Here is a 25,484-nt window from a genome sequence, read left to right on the forward strand (position 1 = left end):
CCTGCATTAGTGGAAGAGTACTGTATATGACAGATATAGGAAAATAATTTGTACCAAGTCAGAGATCTGAATTAGACCTGGCCTGGCAGCACTGCGATGGTCTGATCACAGGGTGGCAGTGTGGGATAACTGGCAGAGATGCTGACACATTGGAATTGATCCTGACCATGGGTGCTGTCTGTGTGGAGTTTGCACCTTCTCCCACCCACCATGTGGGCTTCCTCTGGGAGCTCCTGTTGCCTCCAATTTTGTAAAGAATGTGCGGGTTAGTTATTTGACCCCAGGGCAGCATGGCGGTGCAGCGGTAGAGGTGCTGCCTTACAGTGCCAGAGACACGGGTTCAATCCTGACCACGGGTGCTGTCTGTACAGAGTATGTACGTTCTCCTCGTGACCAGCGTGGGTTTTCTCTGGGTGGTTTACTCCCATACTCCAAAGACATACAGATTTGTAAGTTAATTCACTTTGGTAAAATTGTAAATTGTCCCTAGTGTGTGTAAGATAGTGTTAGCGTGCGGGGATCGCTGGTTGGCACGTACACAGGGCCTGTGTCTCTAAACTAAACCAAACTAAAATAAATGGCCTTTAAAGTGATGGTGAGTGGGGAGGTGATGAGAATGTGAGTAAAATAAATAGCTGTTAGTATAACCTGGATGGTCGGCATAGACTCGTTAGCCCAAAGGCAATGTATTTGTGCTGTATCTCCCTATGACTACAGGTTTTCTATCCAACTCATACATGTCTACTGTTATTGGTGCAACAGAAGACATTTATTCAAGAAAGTCACACGTGTAAGTTTGGCATCCACAGATCACATCGTTTTTGTCAAACTCTTTTATTTTATCATTTATTTTGAGGAAACAGGGAGCATGGCACAAATTTGCTGAAAAGTACGACAGATTTTTGAAGAAATGAGGATTAGATAGAGAGAGTGGAACAGATGTAGCACGACATCGAAGCTTTTCAATAAAGTGTTTACTCAGAATTTGTCAGAGCTCCCAGTTTATAGGCAGAAACATGGCTGTTATTTGGATTCCAAAGGATTGAAAGTAGTGTACGCCAAGATCAGAACGTGTTCGGTGATACTTAAAGATGATACAGGCAATGTACGTGTTATAAAATAATTAAGAGAGTCAGATAGATTCATGGAATTGGCACAGAAACTGAAGGAGTAGCAGACAGAGGGCATTGCATGAAGGGTGAGCTTTTAACCCAACTAGCAAATGAAATGCAAAACTATTGCAGACACTGGAAATATAGAGACAAAAAAAATTGATGTTGAAATACTCAGCAGGTCAGGCTGCATCCATGGGGAGAGAAACAGGGCTAAACTTTCAGGATGAAGATATTTGAAGGAGAAGCTTGTGAAAGTGCAGCAGGAATAGAGGTGGGGAATGCCTGGGACAGGGTAAAGCTGGAGTGCCCTTGTGGATACACGGAAACAAGGTGATCTAGAGCATGGGGGAATGGGAGCACTTAGTGAGTGAGAAGAGACCCGGGTTCGATCCTGACATTGGGCGGCACGGTAGCGCAGCGGTAGAGTTGCTGCTTTACAGCGAATGCAGCGCCGGAGACTCAGGTTCGATCCTGACTACGGGTGCTGTACTGTAAGGAGTTTGTACGTTCTCCCCGTGACCTGCGTGGGTTTTCTCCGAGATCTTCGGTTTCCTCCCACACTCCAAAGACGTACAGGTATGTAGGTTAATTGACTGGGTAAATGTAAAAAATTGTCCCTAGTGGGTGTAGGATAGTGTTAATGTACGGGGATCGCTGGGCGGCACGGACTTGGTGGGCCGAAAAGGCCTGTTTCCGGCTGTATATATATGATATGATATGATATGATGCTGTCTGTACAGTTTGTACGTTCTTCCTGTGAGATTCAGAACAGGCGAACACACCTGAGAGACCTCACCACGGATGCTGCCTGACTCGCTGAGCTACTCCAGCACTGTCTGTACTTTTCTTTAAACTAACTTTCCTTCAGGTTAGTGTTGACCCTCATGGTAAGCACGTGATTATTCATTCAGTTTTCCCTCAACAACCTACCCATTGCAAACTTGACATGGTTTCTGCATCAATTGCTAACAGACAGTAAAAACTACAGACATTCTACAGTCAAGGAAAGGTGTCGGTGCTGACGAGCAGGATCATGTGCAGGAAGGAACTGCAGATACTGGTTTACACCAAAGATAGACACAAAATGCTGGAGTAACTCACGGGACAGGCAGATCTCTGGAGAGAAGGAATTCTTCAGACGAAAGGTCTTGACCAGAAATGTCACCCATTCCTTTTCTCCAGAGATGCTGCCTGTCCGGCCAGCATTTTGTGTCTATGAGCAGAGATCATGGTGTTCAGAAACAGAAGGGCAGCTTTTATAGTTGAGCTTCCTGCATTTTATCAATGGAAGCGCGTTGCACAGGACGTTTTGGGTCGAGACACTTCTTCAGATCCTTCCATCATATAGATCCATCTGGGTGCAACCTACAAAATACTCTCCTGGGCAGTTCCACAGCAGTTCCACAGCTCCATTTTCAATCGGCGTAACGTCAGCGCAAGACGTTCAACAAGTGTGGCATGGTGGCGCAGCGGTAGAGTTGCTGCTCAACACAGCCAGAGACCCAGGTTCCAACCTGACAATGGGTGCTGTCTGTATGGAGTTTGTACCTTCTTTCTGTGACCATGTGAGTTTTCTCCAAATGCTCCAAAGATGGACAGGTTTGTATGTTAATTGGCTTTGGTATCAATGTAAATTGTCCCTAGTGTGTAGGATAGTGTTAGTGTGCGGGGGTTGCTGGTTGATGTGGACTCAGTGGGCCGAAGGGCCTGTTTCAGTGCTGTACCTCTAAACTAAACTTCAGGATGAGGCCAGACACGTATGATGAAGTATTATGTGAAACAGTCAGTCACTAATATTTATTGAAGGAACTATTTCAAATTCAATGATGTTTCCAGATGATGGTCTGTTAGTACAAGGACACAATTAAATCAGAAATGAATGGGCTAGGTTTCATCTCTCTGATCAAACAGTATCCTCAAGGACTCCAACCACCCCTCTGATAGGGCCTGATGAAATGCCATAACCAGGGATCGGCTGGCACCAAGCTCACAGACTCCAATAACCACCCAAACGCTACACTACCTTCAGCCATGTCCAGGAAATCACTTGGATTATTTACTAAAAAACTCAAAATGTTGACCATCTCTTTGCCACAGACACAGACCAGCAGCTTGTGTGTTGTTTAAAAATTCCAGCATCTGTAATCTTTCTTGTGTCTCTGATTTATTGACCAATGTCCAAACAATGGCCAAAGAAGAGTATTTAGCATTCGGCACAGTCCCACACTCTGGATGCACCAGGGTTCTTGCCCACACCAGTCGTGGTCAAGTGACTGTGAGCTCCTCGTGGAATACCTTTGGCCAAGAACCTGTCACCACAGACTCAGTGGAACAAAGGGCCTGTGTCTCGACTCCATCACTCCATGGCTCTGACTATATTGATATGATTTAGATTCATGGATCTACGGAAGCTTAGTGGATGGTTGCGGGGAGACGTGATGGGTGCATCCATGTCAAGATCCACTCCCTGATACATCCTGGAGGGAGGTCCTCCAGCAATGCGGGTTCAGTGATCCACGGTGGATGTCCTAGGACTACTTTCAGTGGAGTACGAGGGTAAGCAGGATTCTGCAATGTAATTAGACATTGAAGGATAATGAAACACTGAGCAAGATCACGGGTGATGCAGTCGCTGTAGATAATATTCAGTTCGCCTGGAAGGTGAGAGGTATAAACTGCATTCAGCAGGCTTTTGCTCAGTCCCCATTCTCCATGCGTTTGGTGTCACTGGTATAATGCAGGGCCTTGTCCCTTCACTCAGAGTGGGGCACCGTCTGTAATGAGCATCACATCTCAGCACTGGAGTTCATCCTCACAGCAGTTGGTCACCTCGGGCCGGAGATCAATAGGATCATCTTCATCCTCGGTGCAGTTGTCCGTGAAGTAATCGATGTCCTCTGGGCATGGAGGCTCATCATCGACACTCGTGTCACTGCACACAGGAAGAAGAAACAAAGAGCCATTAGTTTCCTTCTCAATTAAAGACAATTGCATTGTGTGAAATCTCCAGTGAAGCTTCCTGCAAATGGTCAGGTCACTGATATGATGGTCAATCTCAAATGGTCAGGTCACTGATATGATGGTCAATCTCAAGATGCAATAGCTCCTGTCTTTGTTTCCCAGGGGGGTAGTTGGGTGTGTGGGCCGCGAGTGATAGAGTCATGCAGCATAGAATCAGGCACTTCAGCACAATTCATCCATGCAAGATGTTCCATATACGCCATTCTGATTTCCGTTTGTCCCATTTGCACTTTAGCCCTCTAAATCTCTCTAAACATCACCCATTCCTTCTATCCAGAGATGCTGCCTGAGTTTCTCCAGCATTTTGTGTCTATCCTCTAGAGTTGAGATTAGTTTATCGTCATGTGTACCAAGGTAGAGTGAATTGCTGTTGCTAACCCTAACCTGTGCAAATGTATTTTCAATGTTGTTATAGAACCTGCCTCAACTACTTCCTCTGGCAGCTGGTTCCACACACCTGTGATGACACCACACACACACACACCCACACACCACTGCTATGTACATGGGACATTCCCACCTTCTAATTCATCAAGCAGAACATTTGTCAGTAAAGTTGCACTAGTTTGCACAGTAAAGCTGATCACCTGTGAGCTGATCTTTAAGATGTGGTTTTACAATGGGTGCCAGGGAAAGACAATTTGTGCTTAATGGGGCCAAGGTGTGACAATGCTGAGTTCCCTCAAACCTCCAGACCTTCACTATATCCTGATGCTGGGTCTGGATAAGCCGGGAAGCACTGTGAGAGTCATGTGTTTTGACTTCTCCAGTGCTTTTAACACCATCCAGCCTGTGCTGCTAGGGAGCAAACTGACGAAGATGCCGGTAGATGCTCCATTAGTGTCCTGGATCACCAACTACCTGACTGGACGACCACCATATGTCAGGCTACAGAACAGTGTCTCGTTCGGACATGGTGGTGAGCAACACGTGGCCCTACAGGGGATGGTCCTCTCTCTCTTCCTGTTCACCATCTACACCTCGGACTTCAGATATAACTCGGTCTCCTGCCCCCTGCAGATGTTTTTGGATGACTCTGCAATTGTGGGCTGCATCAGTGAGGGGAGGGAAGCTGAATACAGAGGTGTAGTCAGCGACTTTGTTGAGTGGTGTGGGCTGAATCACCTGCAGCTCAACATCGACAAGACTAAAGAGTTATTGGCGGACATTAGGAGGAGAGGAACACCCCTGTCCTCTGTCTCCATCAATGGTGTGGATGCGCAGTTTACCAAGGAGTACAAGTATCCTGGAAATATCCAAGTAAACTGGATTGGTCCAGGAACGCTGAGGCCCTGTACAAGAAGGGAAAGAGCCGGCTGCACTTTTTGAGAAGGCTCCACTCCTTCAACATCTGCAGTAAGATGCTGCAGATGTTCTACCAATCGGTGGTGCCAGTGCCATCTTTGTCGCTGCCATGTGCTGGGGCAGCAGGGCGAAGGCAGTGGATGACATTAGGATCAACAAACTCATCAGGAAGGCTGGCTCCGTCCTGCGGGCGGAGTTGGATTCATGGGTGATGGTCCTCAAACTGCAGAGTATTTGGACATTACACCTCACCCCCCATGACACACTGGTCAACCTGAGGAGTTTCTTCAGCAACTGACTGGTTCCACCAAGATGCAGCACAGAACGCCACAGGAGATCCTTCTTCTCTGTGGCTATCAAACTGTACAATCCTCCCCCCTCTGTTGTTGGGATAGATTGAGACCGACTCCCCTCCCCTTCCCCTCCCCCAACCCCCCCCCCCCCCCCCCGCCTAATCTTTGCACATCCTCAATCCTTTCCACTTGTCACTTTAATTTCATGTTTCTTGTATCTTGTGTTTTATGACTGTTGGCAGATCAATTTCCCACCTGGGATAAATGAAGTTCTATCGTATCGTATCATCCATGGGCCTCACGCAGCCAGGTGGGACTCGTGTAGATGGAACATGTTGGTCAGTGTGAGCAAGTTGGGCTGAAGGGCCTGTTACCATGCTGTATCACTCTATGACTCTATGAATCTATAAGATTAAGGATGTTCGGCATGTTTGGAAGTTCGACTTCGAGGTGAGAACCTAGAGGTGGGAGCCGGGAGGTCAGAGTCGGGCCAATAGGTGCAGGAGGAGGCCATTCGGCCCTTCGAGCCAGCACCGCCATTCAATGTGATCATGGCTGATCATTCTCAATCAGTGCCCCGCCCCTGCCTTCTGCCCATACCCCCTGACTCCGCTATCCTTAAGAGCTCTATCCAGCTCTCTCTTGAATGCATTCAGAGAATTGGCCTCCACTGCCTTCTGAGGCAGAGAATTCCACAGATTCACAACTCTCTGACTGAAAAAGTTTTTCCTCATCTCAGTTCTAAATGGCCTACCCCTTATTCTTAAACTGTGGCCCCTTGTTCTGGACTCCCCCAACATTGGGAACATGTTTCCTGCCTCTAATGTGTCCAACCCCATAATAATCTTTTACGTTTCGATAAGATCTCCTCTCATCCTTCTAAATTCCAGTGTATACAAGCCAAGGGGGATGGGCCACTCCGCCGAGGACAAAGAGGGACCTGGCGTGGGGGAGGGGACCAAGGAGGGATGAGTACTTCTTGTAATATTGTGGCGACTCTTTTGTGTAGTCAAGTCAAGTCAATTTTTATTTGTATAGCACATTTAAAAACAACCCACGTTGACCAAAGTGCTGTACATCTGATTAGGTACTAAGGAAAAAAATGAAACATACAGTAGCACGCAAAAAGTTCACAGCGCCTCCTCAATGAGCCTCAAACGCTAGGGAGTAGAAATAGGTTTTGAGCCTGGACTTAAAGGAGTCGATGGAGGGGGCAGTTCTGATGGGGAGAGGGATGCTGTTCCACAGTCTAGGAGCTGCAACCGCAAAAGCGCGGTCACCCCTGAGCTTAAGCCTAGACCGCGGGATAGTGAGTAGCTTCGTACTTCGTATGCAAAAAGAATTTCACTGTACCTCGGTACAAGTGACGATAAAGTATCATCAACATCATGTCCCCAATGAGTTTACCAGCTTCCACACATAGAAAGCATCCTATCACCATTCATCATAACTTGGCTTAACATAGAATTACACAGTTGTGGATGTCGCTCAGTCCATTACACAGACCAGTCTCCCCACCATCAACCTCATCGCCACTTCAAACTGCCTCATAATCAAGGGTCTGGTCTCGACCCGAAACGTCACCCATTCCTTCTCTCCCGAGATGCTGCCTGACCCGCTGAGTTACTCCAGCATTTTGTGTCTACCTTCATAATCAAGGACTTTTTTTCACACTTCATTATCTCTTCTCCCCTCGCATTGCGGAAAAGATACAAAAGCTTGAAAGTGTGTATCACCAGATTCAAAACAGCTTCTGGCCTGCCGTCATCAGACTACTGAGCGGTCCTCCCATTAGCTAAGGTGCAGTCCCGACCTTCCAACCTGCCTCACTACTGAGCTTGAACTTTTTGTCTCTAACTGTAATGCCATCACATTGTAACATTATATTCTGCACGCAGGTATTTCTCTCTTTGCATTACCTGTTGTACTTGTGTATGACGTGATTGTACTCGCACACTATGATGTGACTGGATAGAACATAAGCAAAGGTTCCACTGTATTTTGCTACACGTGACAATACGAAAACAATATCAATACCATTGAGACCCAACCGACAAATCCAGGTCGAGGCAGTTATATCGGAGTCCCATTCCAGTTCACCTACTCAGATTGGTAGAGAACGGTGATGGAAGAGTAGTCTTTAATCATTTAAGAGCAAATGAGACTTCCTTGCATTTTGTATTTCTTTTTAGAAAGGTGGAGGGGGAATGTCCCACTATTTTTCAGATGCTCAACATCAAATCCCCATTGACCTCAAGTTTTACTAATGTGTTAAGTTCCAATCCTCATTAATAGTGATCTCCTCTAGCCAAAACACCAATACAATATTAAGTTTCTCCAGGATATTTAAGGAGCGTCAAAGACCCGGGTTCTATCCCGACTCTGGATGCTTATCTGCCCGGAGTTTGTACGTTCTCCCCGTGACCTGTGTGGGTTTTCTCTGGGATTTCCGGTTTCCTCCCACACTCCAAAGATGTATATGTTTGTAGGCTAATTGGCTTGCTATAATTGTAAATTGTCCGGATGGTGTAGGATAGTGTAAATGTGCAGGGATCATTGGTCGGCGTGGAATCAGTGGGCTGAAGGGCCTGTTTCGGCGCTGTATCTCGAAACTAAATTAAAGTAAAGTTATGATTTAATATTTCAATGTTTTTGGCAGATAACTATTGCCTGTGCCTCTGAATACAACCCAGGCTCCTAGTGCTCCATACCACTCTTGTGTCTGTGGGTGGCACAGGTGCCCCTTCCCTGGCATCAGATGCATGCAGAAGTCCGCAGATCCAAGAGTGCCACCCTCCTCCAGCTACATTGTGGTACTCAGAGGGTAGGAGGAAAGCTGACCCAACATTGTTTCAGAAGGAACATGTTAGAACTGGTGTCTGCATTCGATTTAAATCAGCATCTGCAGTTTTTATTTTCTACGTTAGAACTGGTGTCTTACATCAGGAAGAGATGCGGGGCACACAACTTTTCCAATTCCATCACCCTCAAAAATTTATGCTTCAGAATTTGCATCACCTGTTCCCCAAAAGCTATGAAAAATCGTAGAGTTAAGGGCCATCGCCTACGATTAACCACGGCGTGCTGTTGTCAACAATGTTGTCCTCAACAAAAAGTACCAAAGGCATCAGACTTGCAATAATAACCCTGAACATGCAGAGAAACCCAAGCATTATATCTTTCATATCCATGTTAAGATCAACTGCATTCTGTTGAAGACTTCTCAGGGTAGGAATGCATGAAACTTGTAGTACCAAAGTCATAAGATGATAAGTGATAGGATAGAATTAGGCCACTCGGCCCATCAAGTCTATTCTGCCATTCAATCATGACTGATCTATCTCTCCCTCCTAACCCCATTCTCCTGCCTTCTCCCCATAACCTCTGCCACTCTATTTATCTCTGCCTTAAATATATCCACTGACTTAGCCTCCACAGCCGTCTGTGGCAAATTCCACAGATTCATCACCCTCTTTCAAAAGAAATTCCGCCTCATCTACTTCCGAAAAGAATGTCCTATAATTCTGAGGCATGACCTCTAGTCCTAGACTCTCCCACAAGTGGAAACATCCTCTCCACATCCACTCTTTCCAAGACTTTCATTATTCTGTCTGTTTCAATGAAGTCCCCCCTCATTCTTCTAAACTCCAGTGAGTACAGGCATAGGCTCATCATATGTTAACCCACTCATTCTTGGGATCATTCTTGTAAACCTTCTCTGGACCCTCTCCAGAGCCAGCACATCCTCTGGACCCTCTCCAGAGCCAGCACATCCTCTGGACCCTCTCCAGAGCCAGCACATCCTCTGGACCCTCTCCAGAGCCAGCACATCCTCTGGACCCTCTCCAGAGCCAGCACATCCGCTGGACCCTCTCCAGAGCCAGCACATCCTCTGGACCCTCTCCAGAGCCAGCACATCCTCTGGACCCTCTCCAGAGCCAGCACATCCTTCCTCAGATATGGTGCCCAAAATTGCTCACAATACTCCAAATGCAGCTTGACCAGCGCCTTATAGGGCCTCAGCATTACATCCCTGGGAGGGGGAGGGGAGGGGAGGGAGGGGGGGGGAGAGGGGGGGGGGGGGAGAGGGGGGGAAGGGGGGAGGGTGGGGAGGAGGGGGGGAGGGAGAGGGGGCAAGGTGGGAGGGGGTCCTTACTACATATCTTACACAAGTGCCCACTCCAAATAGAATCTGGAGAGTGTAACAGATGAAACATTACCTTCAGGGAGATTATCTGATTATGAGTCAGCACTCATCTCTGCAACTGGATCCTTGACTTCCTGACCAACAGGCCCCAATCAGTGATATGCTGCACTGTCTCAATAGCATGGACGTCCTTCCTCAAATTAGGAGACCAAAACTGCACACAATACTCAAGATGTGGTCTCACCAGGCCCTATACAACTGCAGCAGGACCTCTTTACTCCTATATTCAAATCCTCTCAGTGTGAAGACTGACATGCCATTAGCTTTCTTCACTGCCTATTGTACCTACACGCTTACTTTCAGTGACTGGTGTACAAGGAAACGAGGGTCTCGTTGCACTTCCCCCTTACCTAAACTGACACCATTGAGATAATAATCTGCCTCCTTATTTTTGCCGCCAAAGTGGATAACCTCACATTTATCTCCATTATACTGCATCTGCCATGCATCTGCCCACTCACTCAACCTGTTCAAGTCACCCTGCATCCTCCTAACATGACTCCTAAGGGAGGCACGGTGGCACAGCATTAGAGTTGCTGCCTTACAGCGAATGCAGCGCCGGAGACTCAGGTTCGATCCTGACTACGGGTACTGTCTGTACGGAGTTTGTACGTTCTCCCCGTGACCTGCGTGGGTTTTCTCCGAGATCTTCGGTTTCCTCCCATACTCCAAAGATGTACAGGTATGTAGGTTAATTGGCTGGGCAAACGTTAAAAAAAAAAAAAATGGTCCCTAGTGTGCGTAGGATAGTGTTAATGTGTGGGGATCGCTGGGCGGCGCGGACCCGGTGGGCCGAAGGGCCTGTTTCCGCGCTGTATCTCTAAATCTAAAAACTAAAATCTAACATCCTCTTCGCAGTTCACACTGCCACCCAGCTTTGTGTCATCTGCAAACTTGCTAGTGTTACTTCTAATTCCATCATCCAAATCATTAATATATATTGTAAATAGTTGCAGTCCCCGCACCGAGCCTTGGGGCACTCCACTCGCCACTGCCCGCCATTCTGAAAAAGGACCCATTTATTCCTACTCTTTGCTTCCTGTCTGTCAACCAATTCTCTATCCATGTCAACACCCTACCCCCAATACCATGTGCTCTAATTTTGCTCACCAACCTCCCGTGTGGGACCTTATCAAAGGCTTTCTGAAAGGCTAGATACACTACATCCACTGGCTCCCCTTCATCCACTTCACTTGATAAGGGAATAACGTGTAGTGCAAGAAAAAAGTCAGCAAACTGCAATCAAAGATAGTCCAAGGGTCACCAATGAGCTAGATAGTAGTTCAGCACTGCTCTCGCTTTGTGATAGTTGCCTGATAACAGCTGGGAAGAAACTGTCCCTGAATCTGGTGCTGTGCGTTTTCACACTTCTCTACCTTTTGCCTGATGGGAGAGGGGAGAAGAGGGAGTGGCCAGGATGTGACCCGTCCTTGACTCTGCTGCTGGCCTTGCCGAGGCAGCGTGAGGCATAAATGGAGTCAATGGAAGGGAAGTTGGTTTGTGTGATGGTCTGGGCTGCGTCCACAAAATGTTGTTTTCTGATGCATGAATGGTTGAAACTATGTAAATGCAGCCTTTGTTATGACTGTGCTTTCCAAGCTCATGCCAGCAAAGTGCCTGGGTGCAGGGAGTGGGGCAGGACCCGTGTAAAGCCAGAGACCCCCTGACAATGCAAAGCATGAACATAACTCACTCCTGACAGCCCCTTTATTAATTTTCAGCATCAGGACTCAGGAAGGAAGGGAAGTCATCGTGCCATGCATTGACTTTGTTGTGCGTAGGAGTGTAGCAGTAAATATGCTGTGTCCTGCCAATCTGGTAGTCCCCATACACACTCAGCATTTAACAGCAATGAACCTTTGTGGAGGTTGCAGTGTCATTCAGAGACCAGTGACTAATCACATGATCTTTGCTCTGTATTAAAATGTCGGGTGTAGCAGGGGCATTCTGTATTTCATTAATATTAAACGGCTGGCGTAAATGTTGAATTATTAGAATTATTATTAGTGTGGATGGGGCATGTTGGTCGGCATGGGCAAGTTGGGCTGAAGGGTCTGTTTCCATGATGTGTGACTCTCTCAGTCACTCCGGCACTACCTCACTGTGCCGGGATTACTGATGCAGGAATCATTCTGTTCAACATGCTCTGCCCAAAGGGAGTAGCGGCGGGTCTGTTATTTTAACATTAAGCTTTGGTCACTGAAATGAAAAACTGGGAAACATACATGCAGAGGTGAAAGAAACTTTGAAGTCGACTAGAAATGTTTGTAGTTTAGTGACATAAAAGGGATGGGGATTTTGAGGGAGGGCCCAAACAGACATGGAAACTTGTAGGAAGGTGAAGTTTGACCCTGAGGGGAACAAGAACTCCTGCTACTCCCAACAGCCTCAGTCTTATTGCTTACTGACAACTTCAACTTCAAATGAAAGCTTTTTATATGGAAGGCTTGGTCCATATCAGGCCCTTTCTTCCATCACTGATACCAAAGGTTCAAGTCACAGAATCAGCCAGAGCATGGAGTCAGGCCCTTCGACCCAACTCATCCACGCTCACCATGACCATGACCCCATCTAATCTAGTCCTATTTGCAAATTAATTTTAAGTTCAGGTGTATCCAGTGTGACTGATGTGTTATCTTCATCAGCACCTGTCAACAAACCTCAAATGAATGAAGTCCCTTCTGACCGACACAGCTTACAGGCCAGTGGTATGAATATTGATTTCTCTCACTTCAGGTAGCCCCGGCATTCCCCCTCTCTCTCTCTCTATCCCTCCCCCACCCAAGTTGCACCAGCTTCTCTTTTTCACCCAACAAACAGCTAACCTGTATCATCGTTACTTTTTTTTCATATCTTTCATTCAATGTTCTTTATCTCTCTACATGGGGTCAAGGAAAGAGAATTCACATCGCGGTCCTGTTTCCACCAATCTTTCCACCACCACACGCATGAAGCACAAGGAGGGCAAAAGGCCATTGTATGCAGATGCCGAGAAGTGTGTTCAGCTCTGGATGAACAATTTCTAATCTTGTGATGTGGACTCGATATGATCTCTCTACATCATCGTCTATATACAGGATACAAGATATCTTTATTTGTCATCCAAAAAACAAGTCTTTTGGACGCGATTTCGTCACCCACAGTCCAACAATAAGAGCAATAAAATAAGCAAATTACACAACCCCAACCAACACAAAACACACCAAAAAAAAAGAAACATCCATCACAGTGAGTCTCCTCCAGTCCCCTCCTCACTATGATGGAAGGCCAGAATGTCATTTCTCTTCCCCTGCCGTCTTCTCTCGCGGTCTCTCGTTTCCCTTTCCCCTGACTAATCTGAAGGGTCTCGACCTGAAACGTCACCCAGAGAAACTTCTCTCCAGAGATGCTGCCTGTCCCGCTGAGTTACTCCAGCTTTTTGTGTCTATCTTCTATTTAAACCAGAATCTGCACTGCCTTCTGACACTGTTTGAGAGGTTTCAGTTTAATCCAGCATTGGTGAAGAAGGCTGAGTGTTCGATAATGGAAACAGCATTAGTGAAAGTCGAACATCATTGCACCACCATGGTTTCTCTCTTGTGATGATTCACTCCTGCACTAATTTTGCCTCGCTACTGTTCACCAAGTTCATCCTTGTCTGGAAACCGATCACCAATGAAGTTGGTGATCTTTTATTTTAATTCAAAATAAACTTTTTTTCAGGATAAAAAATATATACAAAACACGAACTGTGCAAAAACACTTCTGACATTCTCGGAGGCTATACATACATTGGTTAGCGTGGTGTCATAGTGTTCCCACAAATATCGTTATACCTGCACCATTGCCACTCATGTGGCCCCTGGGGTGATACCCCTTCCCTCGTTCCAGCGGTGTCCACACCGGACGGACTCTGCCCCCAATGTCCAACAGCGAAAGGACTGTGGTCCTAGTCCACCGAGCCTTGTTGTTGACTGCACCAAGCTTCAGTGCATCGCTCAGCACGTACTCCTGCAGTCTGCAGCAAGCCGGTCGACACATTCCCTGACGGACAGCTCACTGAAGGAATGGGGCAAGAGGAAGCAGGGGTACTGTAACACTGGGAGACTGCAGCTGAAGAAAGGTCTCGACCCAAACGTCACCCATTCCTTCTCTCCAGAGATGCTGCCTGTCCCGCTGAGTTACTCCAGCTTTTTGTGTCTATCTTCGGTTTAAACCAGCAGCTGCAGTTCCTTGCTACACATACAGCTTCCACTTATATCTGCCTGCTGCTGAAAGGGTGACAACATCGAAGGATTTGTCATGGGACCTGTGCTGAGCAAAACCAACAATCTTTCAGACAAAAGTGACACCAGCTGATCAAAGCACACAAACTTCACTGAGCGTTTTGCAAAGACGTTGAATTTACTGCATAGTTTAGACAGCACTCTACTTTGACTGTCTGCATTTCAGTGCTTGCTTTGATCTTTTTATGTGTTTCAAGAATGCCTGAGGGTGCTATTACATTCAAGTCATTCACTTCAAACTCCTTCAACAATGCAAATTCTGTTTAAGTAAGAGGCAACTTTGAAATAAGATTAGCAGACATGAAATCCCTGTGTACTAATCTCTGAAGTAACACATGTATCCCGGGGAAAGCTTGAAGGTGAAAGAGAACATCTGAGAGCAATGCCTGGATACAGTCTGGTATGTATGACTGCAATCAGCAAATGTTCTAAATCTTTGTATAATGCAGATTTCCGCTATGTGAGCAGCAGGGTGGCGCAGTGGTAGAGTTGCTGCTTCACAGCGCCAGAGACCCGGGTTCAATCCCGACTACGGGTGCTGTCTGTACGGAGTCTGTACGTTCTCCCCGTGACCTGTGTGGGTTTTCTCTGAGATCTTCAGTTTCCTCCCACACTCCAAAGACATACAGGTTTGTAGGTTAATTGGCTCGGTATGAATGTAAAACTGTCCCTAGTGTGTACAGGATAGTGTTAATATGCGGGGATCGCTGGTCGGTGCAGACTCGGTGGGCCGAATGGTCTGTTTCCGCGCTGTATCTCTAAACAAAACAAAAAACTATTGGTAGGTTTATAGCATAACTTTAGTTTTTATTTTTAGTTTTAGAGATACGGCATGGAAACAGGTCCTGTGGCCCACCGAGTCCACACTGACCAGCTAGTTCTATCCTACATAATAACGACAATTTCCAGAAGCCAATTAACCTACAAACCTACACATATTTGGAATGTGTCACCCAGTTGCAGGAAAGATGACATTAAGCTGGAAAGCATGCAGAGAACATTGACAAGACTGTTGACAGACTTGTGGGCATGAGCTACCGAGAGAGACTAGGACTTCCAATGACATCCATCCTTCCCACAGCAGGGAGAGCAACAATGAACACAATGCTCCAAATGTGGCCTCACCTCAAAACAAAAGCTTACATGGAAAATTAGGCACATCTGTATTGATAAAATATTATGCATGGTGGTGCAGCAGTAGAATTGCCACCTTACAGCACCAGGGACCCGGGTTCGATCCTGACTACGGATGCTATCTGCACGGAGTTTGTACGTTCTCCCCGTGACCTGCGTGGGTTTTCTCTAGGTGCTCTGGTTTCCTCCCGCACTACATAGGTTAATTGGCTTGGTATAATTGTAATTGGGTGGGGATCGCTGGTCGGCACGAACTCGGTGGGCTAACCGAACTCGGTTTCTAAACTAAACTGAATGTCAGCCACAAGGAGTTTGTTTTTACCTCTTGTGCTTTAAGAATGCCAGATACAACTGTTTGATTGCTAACACAACCTACTGAATAATCTAATTTGTTTTGTAAGATGCACTTGTCGTGACATGACTATGATGTAAGATAAGGGGGAAGTAAATGCGGGACAGAAAACGGAAGGCGTAGATAAAAACAAATGGTTTTGTTGAAGTAATTGAGGTGAATGGGATCTGGTCTGTGATTGTTATTGTTACGGATTTCAATTTGGTTGCATTTTGCAGTGACTGAGAATCTCTTGCAAAGTTCTTTGAATAATTTAAAATATATGTGATTTTGTTGAGTGCAATAAAAGCAGAAAATAAAATACGCCTCAGAACTGAATCACAAAAACCCAAAGTGTTCAGAATCTACTGACGAACCTGTTGGAATACTTTGAGAAGGAAAATAGCAGGACAGACAAACGAGAACCAGTGAATAGGAAAAAACTGCAGATGCTGTTTTAAATCGAAGAAAGACACAAAATGCTGGAGTAACTCAGCGGGTCAGGTAGCATCTCGGGAGAGAAGGAATGGGTGACGTTTCAGGTCGAGACCCTTCTTCAGACTGATGTTAGGGGAGGAGGCGGGACAAAGATAGGATGTAGTCAGAGACAGGAGGAATGGTGGGAGAACTGGAAAGGGGGAGGGGATAGAGAGGGGAAGCAAGGACTACCTGAAGTGGGAGAAGTCAATGTTCATGCCATAGGAAATGGCAGATGAGTTGAACAGGGGGCTTTGGTTCTGTCTTCACTGAGGAAGATACAAACAATCTCCCAGATGGACTATGGGACTGAGGACCTCGGGTGACGGAGGAACTGAAGGAAATTCACAATAGTCAGGAAATGGTGTTGGGTAGACTGATGGGACTGAAGGCTAATAAATCCCCAGGTCTGCACCCCAGGGTACTCAAGGAGGTGGCTCTAGAAATCGTGAATGCATTGGTGATGCATTGGAATGCATTTTCCAATGTTCTATAGATTCTGGATCAGTTCCTGGGGATTGCAGTGTAGCTAATGTTATCCCACTTTTCAAGAAAGGCGGGAGAGAGAAAGCAGGGAATTATAAGCCAGTTAGCCTGACATCTGTGATGGGGAAGATGCTGGAGTCGATTATCAAAGATGTAAGATGTGTAACGCATTTGGATAGCAGTAACAGGGTCGGTCCAAGTCAGCATGGATTTACGAAGAGGAAATCATGCTTGACAAATCTTCTGGAATTTTTTGAGGAAGTAACAAATAAAATGGACAAGGGAGAGCCAGTGGATGTAGTGTACCTGGACTCAGAAAGCCTTTGAGAAGGTCCACACAGGAGATTATTGGGCAAAATTAGAGCACATGGTATTGGGGGTAGGTTATTGACATGGATAGAAAATTGGTTGGCAGACAGGGAACAAAGAGTAGGGATTAACGGGTCCCTTTCAGAATGGCAGGCTGTGAATAGTGGGGTACCGCAAGGCTCGGTGCTGGGACCGCAGCTATTTACAATATACATTCATGATTTAGATGAAAGAATTAACAATAACATTAGCAAATTTGCAGATGACACAAAGCTGGGTGGCAGTGTGAACTGTGAGGAGGATGCAGGGTGACTTGGACAGGTTGCGTGTGTGGGCAGATGCATGGCAGGTGCAGTATAATGTGGATAAATGTGAGGTTATCCACTTTGGTGGCAAGAACAGGAAGGCAGATTATTATCTGAATGGTGTCAGATTAGGAAAAGGGGAAGTACAATGAGACCTAGGTGTCCTAGTATATCAGTCACTGAAAGTAAAGGTACTGAGGAATTACTCTCCTCCGCCTAGCAGAGCTGGTTATTACCATTTAACAACCTCTCCTTTGACTTCTCCCACTTCCTCCAAACCAGAGGCGTAGCTATGGGCACTCGCATGGGCCCTAGCTATGCCTGCCTCTTTGTCGGGTACGTCGAACAATCCCTGTTCCGGGCGTACACTGGCCCCATCCCCGAACTCCACCTCCGCTACATCGACGACTGCATTGGTGCTACCTCTTGTACCCATGCAGCACTCACTGACTTCATACATTTCACTTCCAATTTCCATCCCGCCCTTAAATATACCTGGACTATCTCCGACATCTCCCTCCCGTTTCTGGACCTCACCATCTCCATCACAGGAGACAGGCTAGTGACTGACATCTACTATAAACCCACTGACTCGCACAGCTATCTGGACTACACTTCTTCCCACCCTGTCTCCTGCAAAAAGTCTATCCCCTACTCCCAATTCCTCCGTCTATGCCGCATCTGTGCCCGGGATGAGGTGTTTCATCACACTAGGGCATCAGAGATGTCCTCATTCTTCAGGAAACGGGGCTTACCCTCTTCCATTATAGATGAGGCTCTCACTAGGGAGGTGGGCCAAAGGAAGGATATAGGTGGAGACAGGAAGATAGAGAGAGATCTAGGAAGGGGGAGAGGAAGAGAGGGACAGAGGAACTATCTAAAGTTGGAGAAGTCAATGTTCATACCACTGGGCTGCAAGCTGCCCAGGTGAAATATGAGGTGCTGTTCCTCCAATTTCCGGTGGGCCTCACTATGGCACTGGAGGAGGCCCTTGACAGAAAGGTCAGACTGGGAGTGGGAGGGGGAGTTGAAGTGCTCGGCCACCGGGAGATCAGATTGGCCAACACGGACCTAGCGCAGGTGTTGAGCGAAGCGATCGCCGAGCCTGCGTTTTGTTTCGCCGATGTAAATAAGTTGACATCTGGAGCAGCGGATGCAATAGATGAGGTTGGAGGAGGTGCAGGTGAACCTCTGTCTCACCTGGAAAGACTGTTTGGGTCCTTGGATGGAGTTGAGGGGGAGGTAAAGGGACAGGTGTTGCATCTCCTGCTGTTGCAGGGGAAAGTGCCCGGGGATGGGGTGGTTTGGGTAGGAAGGGACGAGTGGACCAGGGAGTTACGGAGGGAACGGTCTCTGCGGAATGCAGAAAGGGGAGGGGATGGGAAGACATGGCCAGTGATGGGGTCCTGTTGTAGGTGACGGAAATGTTGGCGGATGATTTGTTGGATCCGCTGGCTGGTGGGGTGGAAGGTGAGAACGAGGGGGATTCTGTCCTTGTTGCGAGTGGGGGGAGGGGGAGCAAGAGCGGAGCTGCGGGATGTAGACGAGACCCTAGTGAGCTGCTGAAGAAGGGTCTCGACCCGAAACGTCACCCATTCCTTCTCTCCAAGATGCTGCCTGACCTGCTGAGTTACTCCAGCATTTTGTGAATAAATACCTTCGATTTGTACCAGCATCTGCAGTTATTTTCTTACAAGGTAAAATACGAAGTAAGTTTGATCAAGTCAAGGACTATAAAGATAGCCGTATGGGTAAGGGTTAATTAGAAACAATTAATGGTGATTGAGTCAAGGACTAAAAGATAGCCCTCTGGGTTAAAGGTTAATTAGAAATAATTATCACTGCTTGCTTTGCTATTGTGTGATATATCTCTACTCGTTAGCTAGAGGTTATGAAACCATGGACGGTTGAGAAGTGATTAACATCCTAATCACAGAATGTTCCAGCAGATACAACAATAGGATGTACGGGATTGGTCATAACTGGGGACTGGGAAGTGATTGGATGAACATGTTGCCATGCCCCTGAATTGTGCCCCCTCCATTCTGTTATTTGGAAACTATATAAACATTGACTTGGTATGTATGAGTATGATTGTCCCAGCCTGTTCCGGAGACTGTGGGCTCTGTAGGAGCAGACCTGGAGGAATCATTGCAGAGCTGCATTAAGGTTTGAATTGAAGAACAAGTGTTTGGACCAATGATTATAAAACTAGTTTGACATAAAGAACCGGAATCGTCAGTATAGCAGGCAGTGAAGAAAGCTGATGGCATGTTGGCTTTCATAACGAGAGAAGTTGAGTATAGGAGCAAAGAGGTCCTTCTGCAGTTGTACAGGGCCCTGGTGAGATCACACCTGGAGTATTGTGTGCAGTTTTGGTCTCCTAATTTGAGGAAGGACATTCTTGTTATTGAAGGATTGCAGCATAGGTTCACGAGGTTAATTCCCGGGATGGCGGGACTGTCATATGATGAAAGACTGGAGCGGCAGCTTGTATTCACTGGAATTTAGAAGGATGAGAGGGGATCTTATAGAAACATATAAAATTATTAAGGGATTGGACAGGCTAGATGCAGGAAACATGTTCCCGATGTTGGGGGAGTCCAGAACCAGGGGCCGCAGTTTACGAATCAGGGGTAGGCCATTTAGAACTGAGACGAGGAAAAACTTTTTCACGCAGAGTTGTGAATTTGTGGAATTCTCTGCCTCGGAAGGCAATGGAGGCCGATTCACTGGATGCCTTCAAAAGAGAGTCTAGCGGAATCAAGGGGTATGGGGAGAAGGCAGGAAAGGGGTACCAATTGTGGATGATCAGCCACGATCACATTGAATGGCGGTGCTGGCTCGAAGGGCTGAATGGCCTACTCCTGCACCTATTGTCTATGTATTTCTGTATCTATGTAATCCCCCCCCCCCCAGCTCCCCTCCCAGCCCCTGCCGCCACACCCTCCCTCCCCCAATGCTCAGTGTTCCCCCAGCTGATAGTTTCTTGCTCTGAGAAGAATCTATATACTAAAACTCTCGTTTGTTATCTTGTTTGTGACTGAACTTCAGCCAAAACGGCACACGACAGCGTGACAATTTTAGGCCCACCTTACTCACCATTGTCACTTTAGTGATAATGCAAGTAGTTTTATTGAAATCGGTGTTATATTTTTTAAGTTATTCACATTTTTAAGTTTAAAAGTATGGGAGGGAGGGGCGAGGGAGGACGGAGGGGAGATTGAGGGAGGGGGGGGGACAGGGTGCTGCACCAATGCAGGAGAGGTTTGGGCCCAACGGGTCCACTTGGTCTAGTAATTTACTAAAGTTATGCCCTAAATTAAAACATTTTTTAGGGCATAAAAAATTATGCCCTAATATTAATTGAAAAGCACACCACAATAAGCAGGAAATTATCATATGGTTGTAAAACTCACTTTGTTGTCAAGTTCGAATGGGTACAGAGACGATTTACGAGGATGTTGCCAGGACTGGGATGGCACGGTGGCGCATCGCCGGAGACCCAGTTCAATCCCGACTACAGGTGCTGACTGTACGGAGTCTGTACGTATTCCCTGTGACCTGTGTGGGTTTTGTCCGAGATCTTCGGTTTCTTCTCACAATCCAAAGACGTACAGGTAAATGTAAAAATTGCCCCTAGTGGGCATAGGATAGTGTTAATGTGTGGGGATCGCTGGTCGGCGCCGACCTGGTGGGCCGAAAAGGCTTGTTTATGCACTGTATCTCTAAAGGCCTGTTTCTGCACTCTATGACAAAGTGCTGGAGGGACTCAGCAGGTTTGGAAATGGACAGATGCATTTTGGGTTAGGAGCCTTCCTCAGACCGATCACAGTGGGGGAGGGGGGCAGATGAAGCTGGAAGAGAGGTGGACGCAGGACAAAGCCTGGCAAGTGATAGGTGGATACAGGTTAGATACGAGGTGGGTGATTGGCAGATGGGTGGGTGAGTGAGAAAGATCAGAGATGAAAAGGACTCGGGGATCGGAGATGAGTGAACAATGTTTTTTCTTAGTTTTGAATCTTTATGTGATCATTTGAATATTCCAATAGAAGGTCAGGTTATTGTATAAAATTTGGGGAGTCATGTTGCAGCTGCATAAGTTCCTAAGAGATAGGAACAGAATTAGACCATCGTCTACTCCGCCATTCAATCATGGCTGATCCATCTTTTCCTCTCAACCCCATTCTCCTGCCTTCTCCCCATAACCCCTGACACCCATACTAATCAAGAATCTATCTATGTCTGTCTTAAAAATATCCAATGACGGCCTCCACAGCCTTCTGTTGCAATGAATTCTACAGATTTACCACCCTCTGACGAAAGAAATTCCTCCTCATTTCCTTCCAAAAGGAACTCCCTTTAATTCTGAGGCTATGACCTCTGGTCCTAGACTCTCCCACTAGTGGAAACATCCTCTCCACATCCACTCTTTCCAGGCCTTTCACTGTTTGGTAAGTTTCAATAACATTTTGGTTCGGCCATGTTTGGAGTTCAGGTATCTGCATGACAGAAAGGAAGTGGAGGCTTTGGAGGGTGCAGAATTGTTTATCCAGAATGCTGACAGGTTTGGAGTGTATTATCTATGAGGAGAGATTGAACAAACTGGTATCGTTTTCTCTGGAGTGTCAGAAAGTTGAGGAAAAACCTGATAGAAGTAAATGGAATTATGAGAGGTATGGAGTAAACAGTCAGTCTTTTTATCCATGGTGAACATGTTAAATACTGGAGGACATGGCTTCAAGGTGAGCGGCAAAAGTAAAGTTTAAAGGGTATAAGAAGATAACTGCAGATGCTGGTACAAATCGATTTATTCACAAAATGCTGGAGTAACTCAGCAGGTCAGGCAGCATCTCGGGAGAGAAGGAATGGGTGACGTTTCGGGTCAGTCTGAAGAAGGGTCTCGACCCGAAACGTCACCCATTCCTTCTCTCCGGAGATGCTGCCTGACCTGCTGAGTTACTCCAGCATTTTGTGAATAAAGTTTAAAGGGGACGTACATGGTAAGTTTGTTTTTGCAGAGTGTGGTTAGTGCTTGGAACAGCTCCCAGGGGAAGCGGTAGAAGCAAATACCATTGTAATATAGAAGTATTATTTACATGAGCAATGAATAGGGGTGATTGTTTTGATTGGCATTATGGTCAGCACAGATATCTTGGGCCAAAGGGCCTTTTCCTTTGCGATTGGTCTATGTTCCATGTTCTAAGTATGTTCAAAAAATGGTGAACACTGCCCAGTCCATCACAGGTTCTGACCTCCCCATCATCGAAGGGCCACACCACCCTGGCCACACTCTCTTTTCACTCCTGCCATCGGGAAGGAGATACAAGAGCCTGAAAACTGTAACGTCCAGGTTCAGGAACAGCTTATTCCCTACAGCCACCAGGCTATTAAACACCACAACCTTAAATAGCTGTGAACTACACAGAATTAGGGACATTGGTTTTGTCTCTTTGCATTATTGCGTGTGTGTGCGTGCGTGTGTATGTTTCGACCTAAACAAGAATGTTTCTGACATCTCTCCGTTGATTGAATTGATTGAAATATAGAGCCTGAAATGGCGCGGTCCAGTCCAGTCGCCGTCGTGGTAGCTCTGCGGGAACTGTGCGTTTTAAACTGGTATGTTTACTTTAAAATTATCCCTAAGTGCTCTAGCGTGTGCTAGCACTTAGCATTAACCAATGTACGACCGGGAAACGCTCGTAAAATTAAACTTGAGCGCTACAGGAGCACTATTAAACAGAAATCTACTCACCGATATACCGATAGAGATCATCAAAGGAGCGCACCGCAGCAGCAGCAGCAGCAGCAGCAGCAGCAGCAGCAGTGGGAGCCGCAGCAGCAGCAGCAGCAGCGGCAGCAGCAGCAGCAGCGGCGGCAGCAGCGGCAGCAGCAGCAGCAGCAGCAGTGGGAGCGCAGGTCAGTGGGAAAGTCGGAAAAAACACCGAGGGAAGCGAGGGGGGATTCGGAACAGGCTGAGAACCCAAGCCTTGCGTCCACCTCTGCCCAGCATACTTCTGGCCAACGTCCAGTCCCTGGAGAACAAGCTGGATGACCTCAGGGCAAGGATCAGATTCCAGAGGGACATAAGGAACTGCAACATCCTTTGTCTGACTGAAACATGGCTGACCCCGCTGGTGCCTGACCAGGTGATCTGCCCATCCGAGTCCTTCACTGTTTTCCGGGCGGACAGAACGGAAGAATCCGGGAAATCCAAGGGTGGAGGAGTCTGCTTCTTGACCAATAATAACTGGTATAATCCTGGGAATATTAAGACGCTTTCTCGTTCCTTCTCGCCGGACCTGGAACATCTAACTATCTCATGCCGACCATTCTACCTACCCCGGGAGTTCAGCTCGGTGATCATCACAGCCGTCTATATCCCACCGCATGCGGACACCGACGTGGCACTGTCGACCCTACACGATGTGTTGTGTCAACACCAAAACAAGAACCCTGATGCGGCTGTGCTGGTGGCTGGAGACTTCAATAGGGGAAATCTCAAAAAGGTCATGCCCAACTTCTACCAACACATCACGTGTGTCACCAGGGGGGAAAGAACTTTGGACCACTGCTACACGCCGTTCAGGAAAGGTTACAAGGCCGTTTCTCTCCCTCCTTTTGGGAAATCTAACCACGCTGCCATTTTCCTGCTGCCGGAGTACAAACAACGGATAGTACGGGAAGCGACAGTGACGAGGGACGTAAAGCGGTGGTCTGACCATTCAGAGGCCATGCTGCAGGATGCACTGAGCGAAGTCGACTGGAACATGTTCCAAGCAAGTTCCAGAGACGTAAATGAGTTTGCGGAAGCGGTTACGGACTTCATTGCCACAATAGCCGATACCATCATCCCCACGGTAAGGGTCAGTATCTTCCCTAACCAAAAACCCTGGGTGGACAGGTCTATTCGCGTGGCCTTGAATGCTCGCACCGCTGCTTACAACTCCGGCCTGGCATCCGGCAACATGGACGACTACAAGGGAGAGTCCTACCGACTGCGAAGGGCAGTGAAGGATGCAAAAAAGAGGTACCGGGACAAGATGGAGTCACAGATGGAGCAGCAGGACACCAGGCGCCTTTGGCAGGGGCTACGGACTATAACTAGCTACAGGTCCAGCACCCCCTCAACCGGAAGTGCCGGCTCCTCCTTAGCTGATGACCTGAACTCTTTTTACGCACGGTTTGAGACGGGTAACACCACCAGCTCGCCGTCTAAAAACAGCACCGAAGGGGCGCTGGCTAGCGAGGCTGGAGGGGGATCCACCGCCGGGGATGTGCACACATTCTCGGTGTCCGAGCATGAGGTGAGGTGGGCTCTGACGCGTGTGAACACGAGGAAAGCTGGAGGCCCAGATGGTATATCTGGGCGAGTACTAAAGTCTTGTGCTACTCAGCTTGCTCCAGTGCTCACCACAATATTCAACCTCTCCTTGGCAAAGTCCGTGGTCCCTGCATGCTTCAAAAGATCCATCATTGTACCGGTGCCAAAGAATGCCAAAGTGGAGTAGTTGATAGTGAGGTAGATTTTCAAAGTCTACAGAGAGACTTGGGCCTTTTGGAAGGGTGGGCTGAAAGATGGCAGATGGAGTTTAATGCTGATAAGTGTGAGGTGCTGCATTTTGGTAGGACAAATCAAAATAGGACGTACAGGGTAAATGGTAGGGAATTGAGGAATGCAGTGGAACAGAGGGATCTGGGAATAACTGTGCATTGTTCCCTGAAGGTGGAATCTCATGTGGATAGGGTGGTGAAGAAGGTGTTTGGTATGCTTGCCTTTATAAATCAGAGCATCGAGTATAGAAGTTGGGATGTAATGTTGAAATTGTACAGGGCATTGGTGAGGCCGAATCTGGAGTATGGTGTGCAGTTCTGGTCGCCAAATTATAGGAAGGATGTCGACAAAATGGAGAGGGTAAAGAGGAGATTTACTAGAATGTTGCCTGGGTTTCAGCACTTGGGCTACAGAGAGAGGTTGAATAGGTTGGGTCTTTATTCTTTGGAGCGTAGAAGGTTGAGGGGGGACTTGATAGAGGTTTTTAAAATTTTGAGAGGGACGGACAGAGTTGACGTGGGTAGGCTTTTCCCTTTGAGAGTGGGGAAGATTCCAACAAGGGGACATAGCTTCAGAATTGAGGGACAAAGGTTTAGGGGTAACATGAGGGGGAACTTCTTTACTCAGAGGGTTGTGGCTGTATGGAATGGGCTTCCGGTGGAAGTGGTGGAGGCTGGCTCG

At 47.1% G+C, this 25,484-nt stretch overlaps 1 protein-coding gene and 1 long non-coding RNA gene across 2 annotated transcripts in view; one reads left to right on the forward strand and one right to left on the reverse strand.

The window, feature by feature from the left end:
• Positions 1-868: 868 nt before the first annotated feature.
• agbl1 (AGBL carboxypeptidase 1) overlaps positions 869-25,484 on the reverse strand; it is a 312,383-nt gene continuing 287,767 nt past the window's right edge. The window contains exon 23 of the mRNA XM_078427109.1: positions 869-4,047. Within this exon, the coding sequence (XP_078283235.1) occupies positions 3,909-4,047 (139 nt within the window). The 3' untranslated portion in view covers positions 869-3,908. The remainder of the gene's footprint in view (positions 4,048-25,484) is intronic.
• LOC144608892 (uncharacterized) overlaps positions 19,349-25,484 on the forward strand; it is a 63,447-nt gene continuing 57,311 nt past the window's right edge. The window contains exon 1 of the long non-coding RNA XR_013549251.1: positions 19,349-19,417. This is a non-coding gene — a long non-coding RNA (uncharacterized LOC144608892). The remainder of the gene's footprint in view (positions 19,418-25,484) is intronic.

The sequence above is a fragment of the Rhinoraja longicauda genome, chromosome 33 (assembly GCF_053455715.1).
Source record: "Rhinoraja longicauda isolate Sanriku21f chromosome 33, sRhiLon1.1, whole genome shotgun sequence".
Classification (NCBI taxonomy): domain Eukaryota; kingdom Metazoa; phylum Chordata; class Chondrichthyes; order Rajiformes; family Arhynchobatidae; genus Rhinoraja; species Rhinoraja longicauda.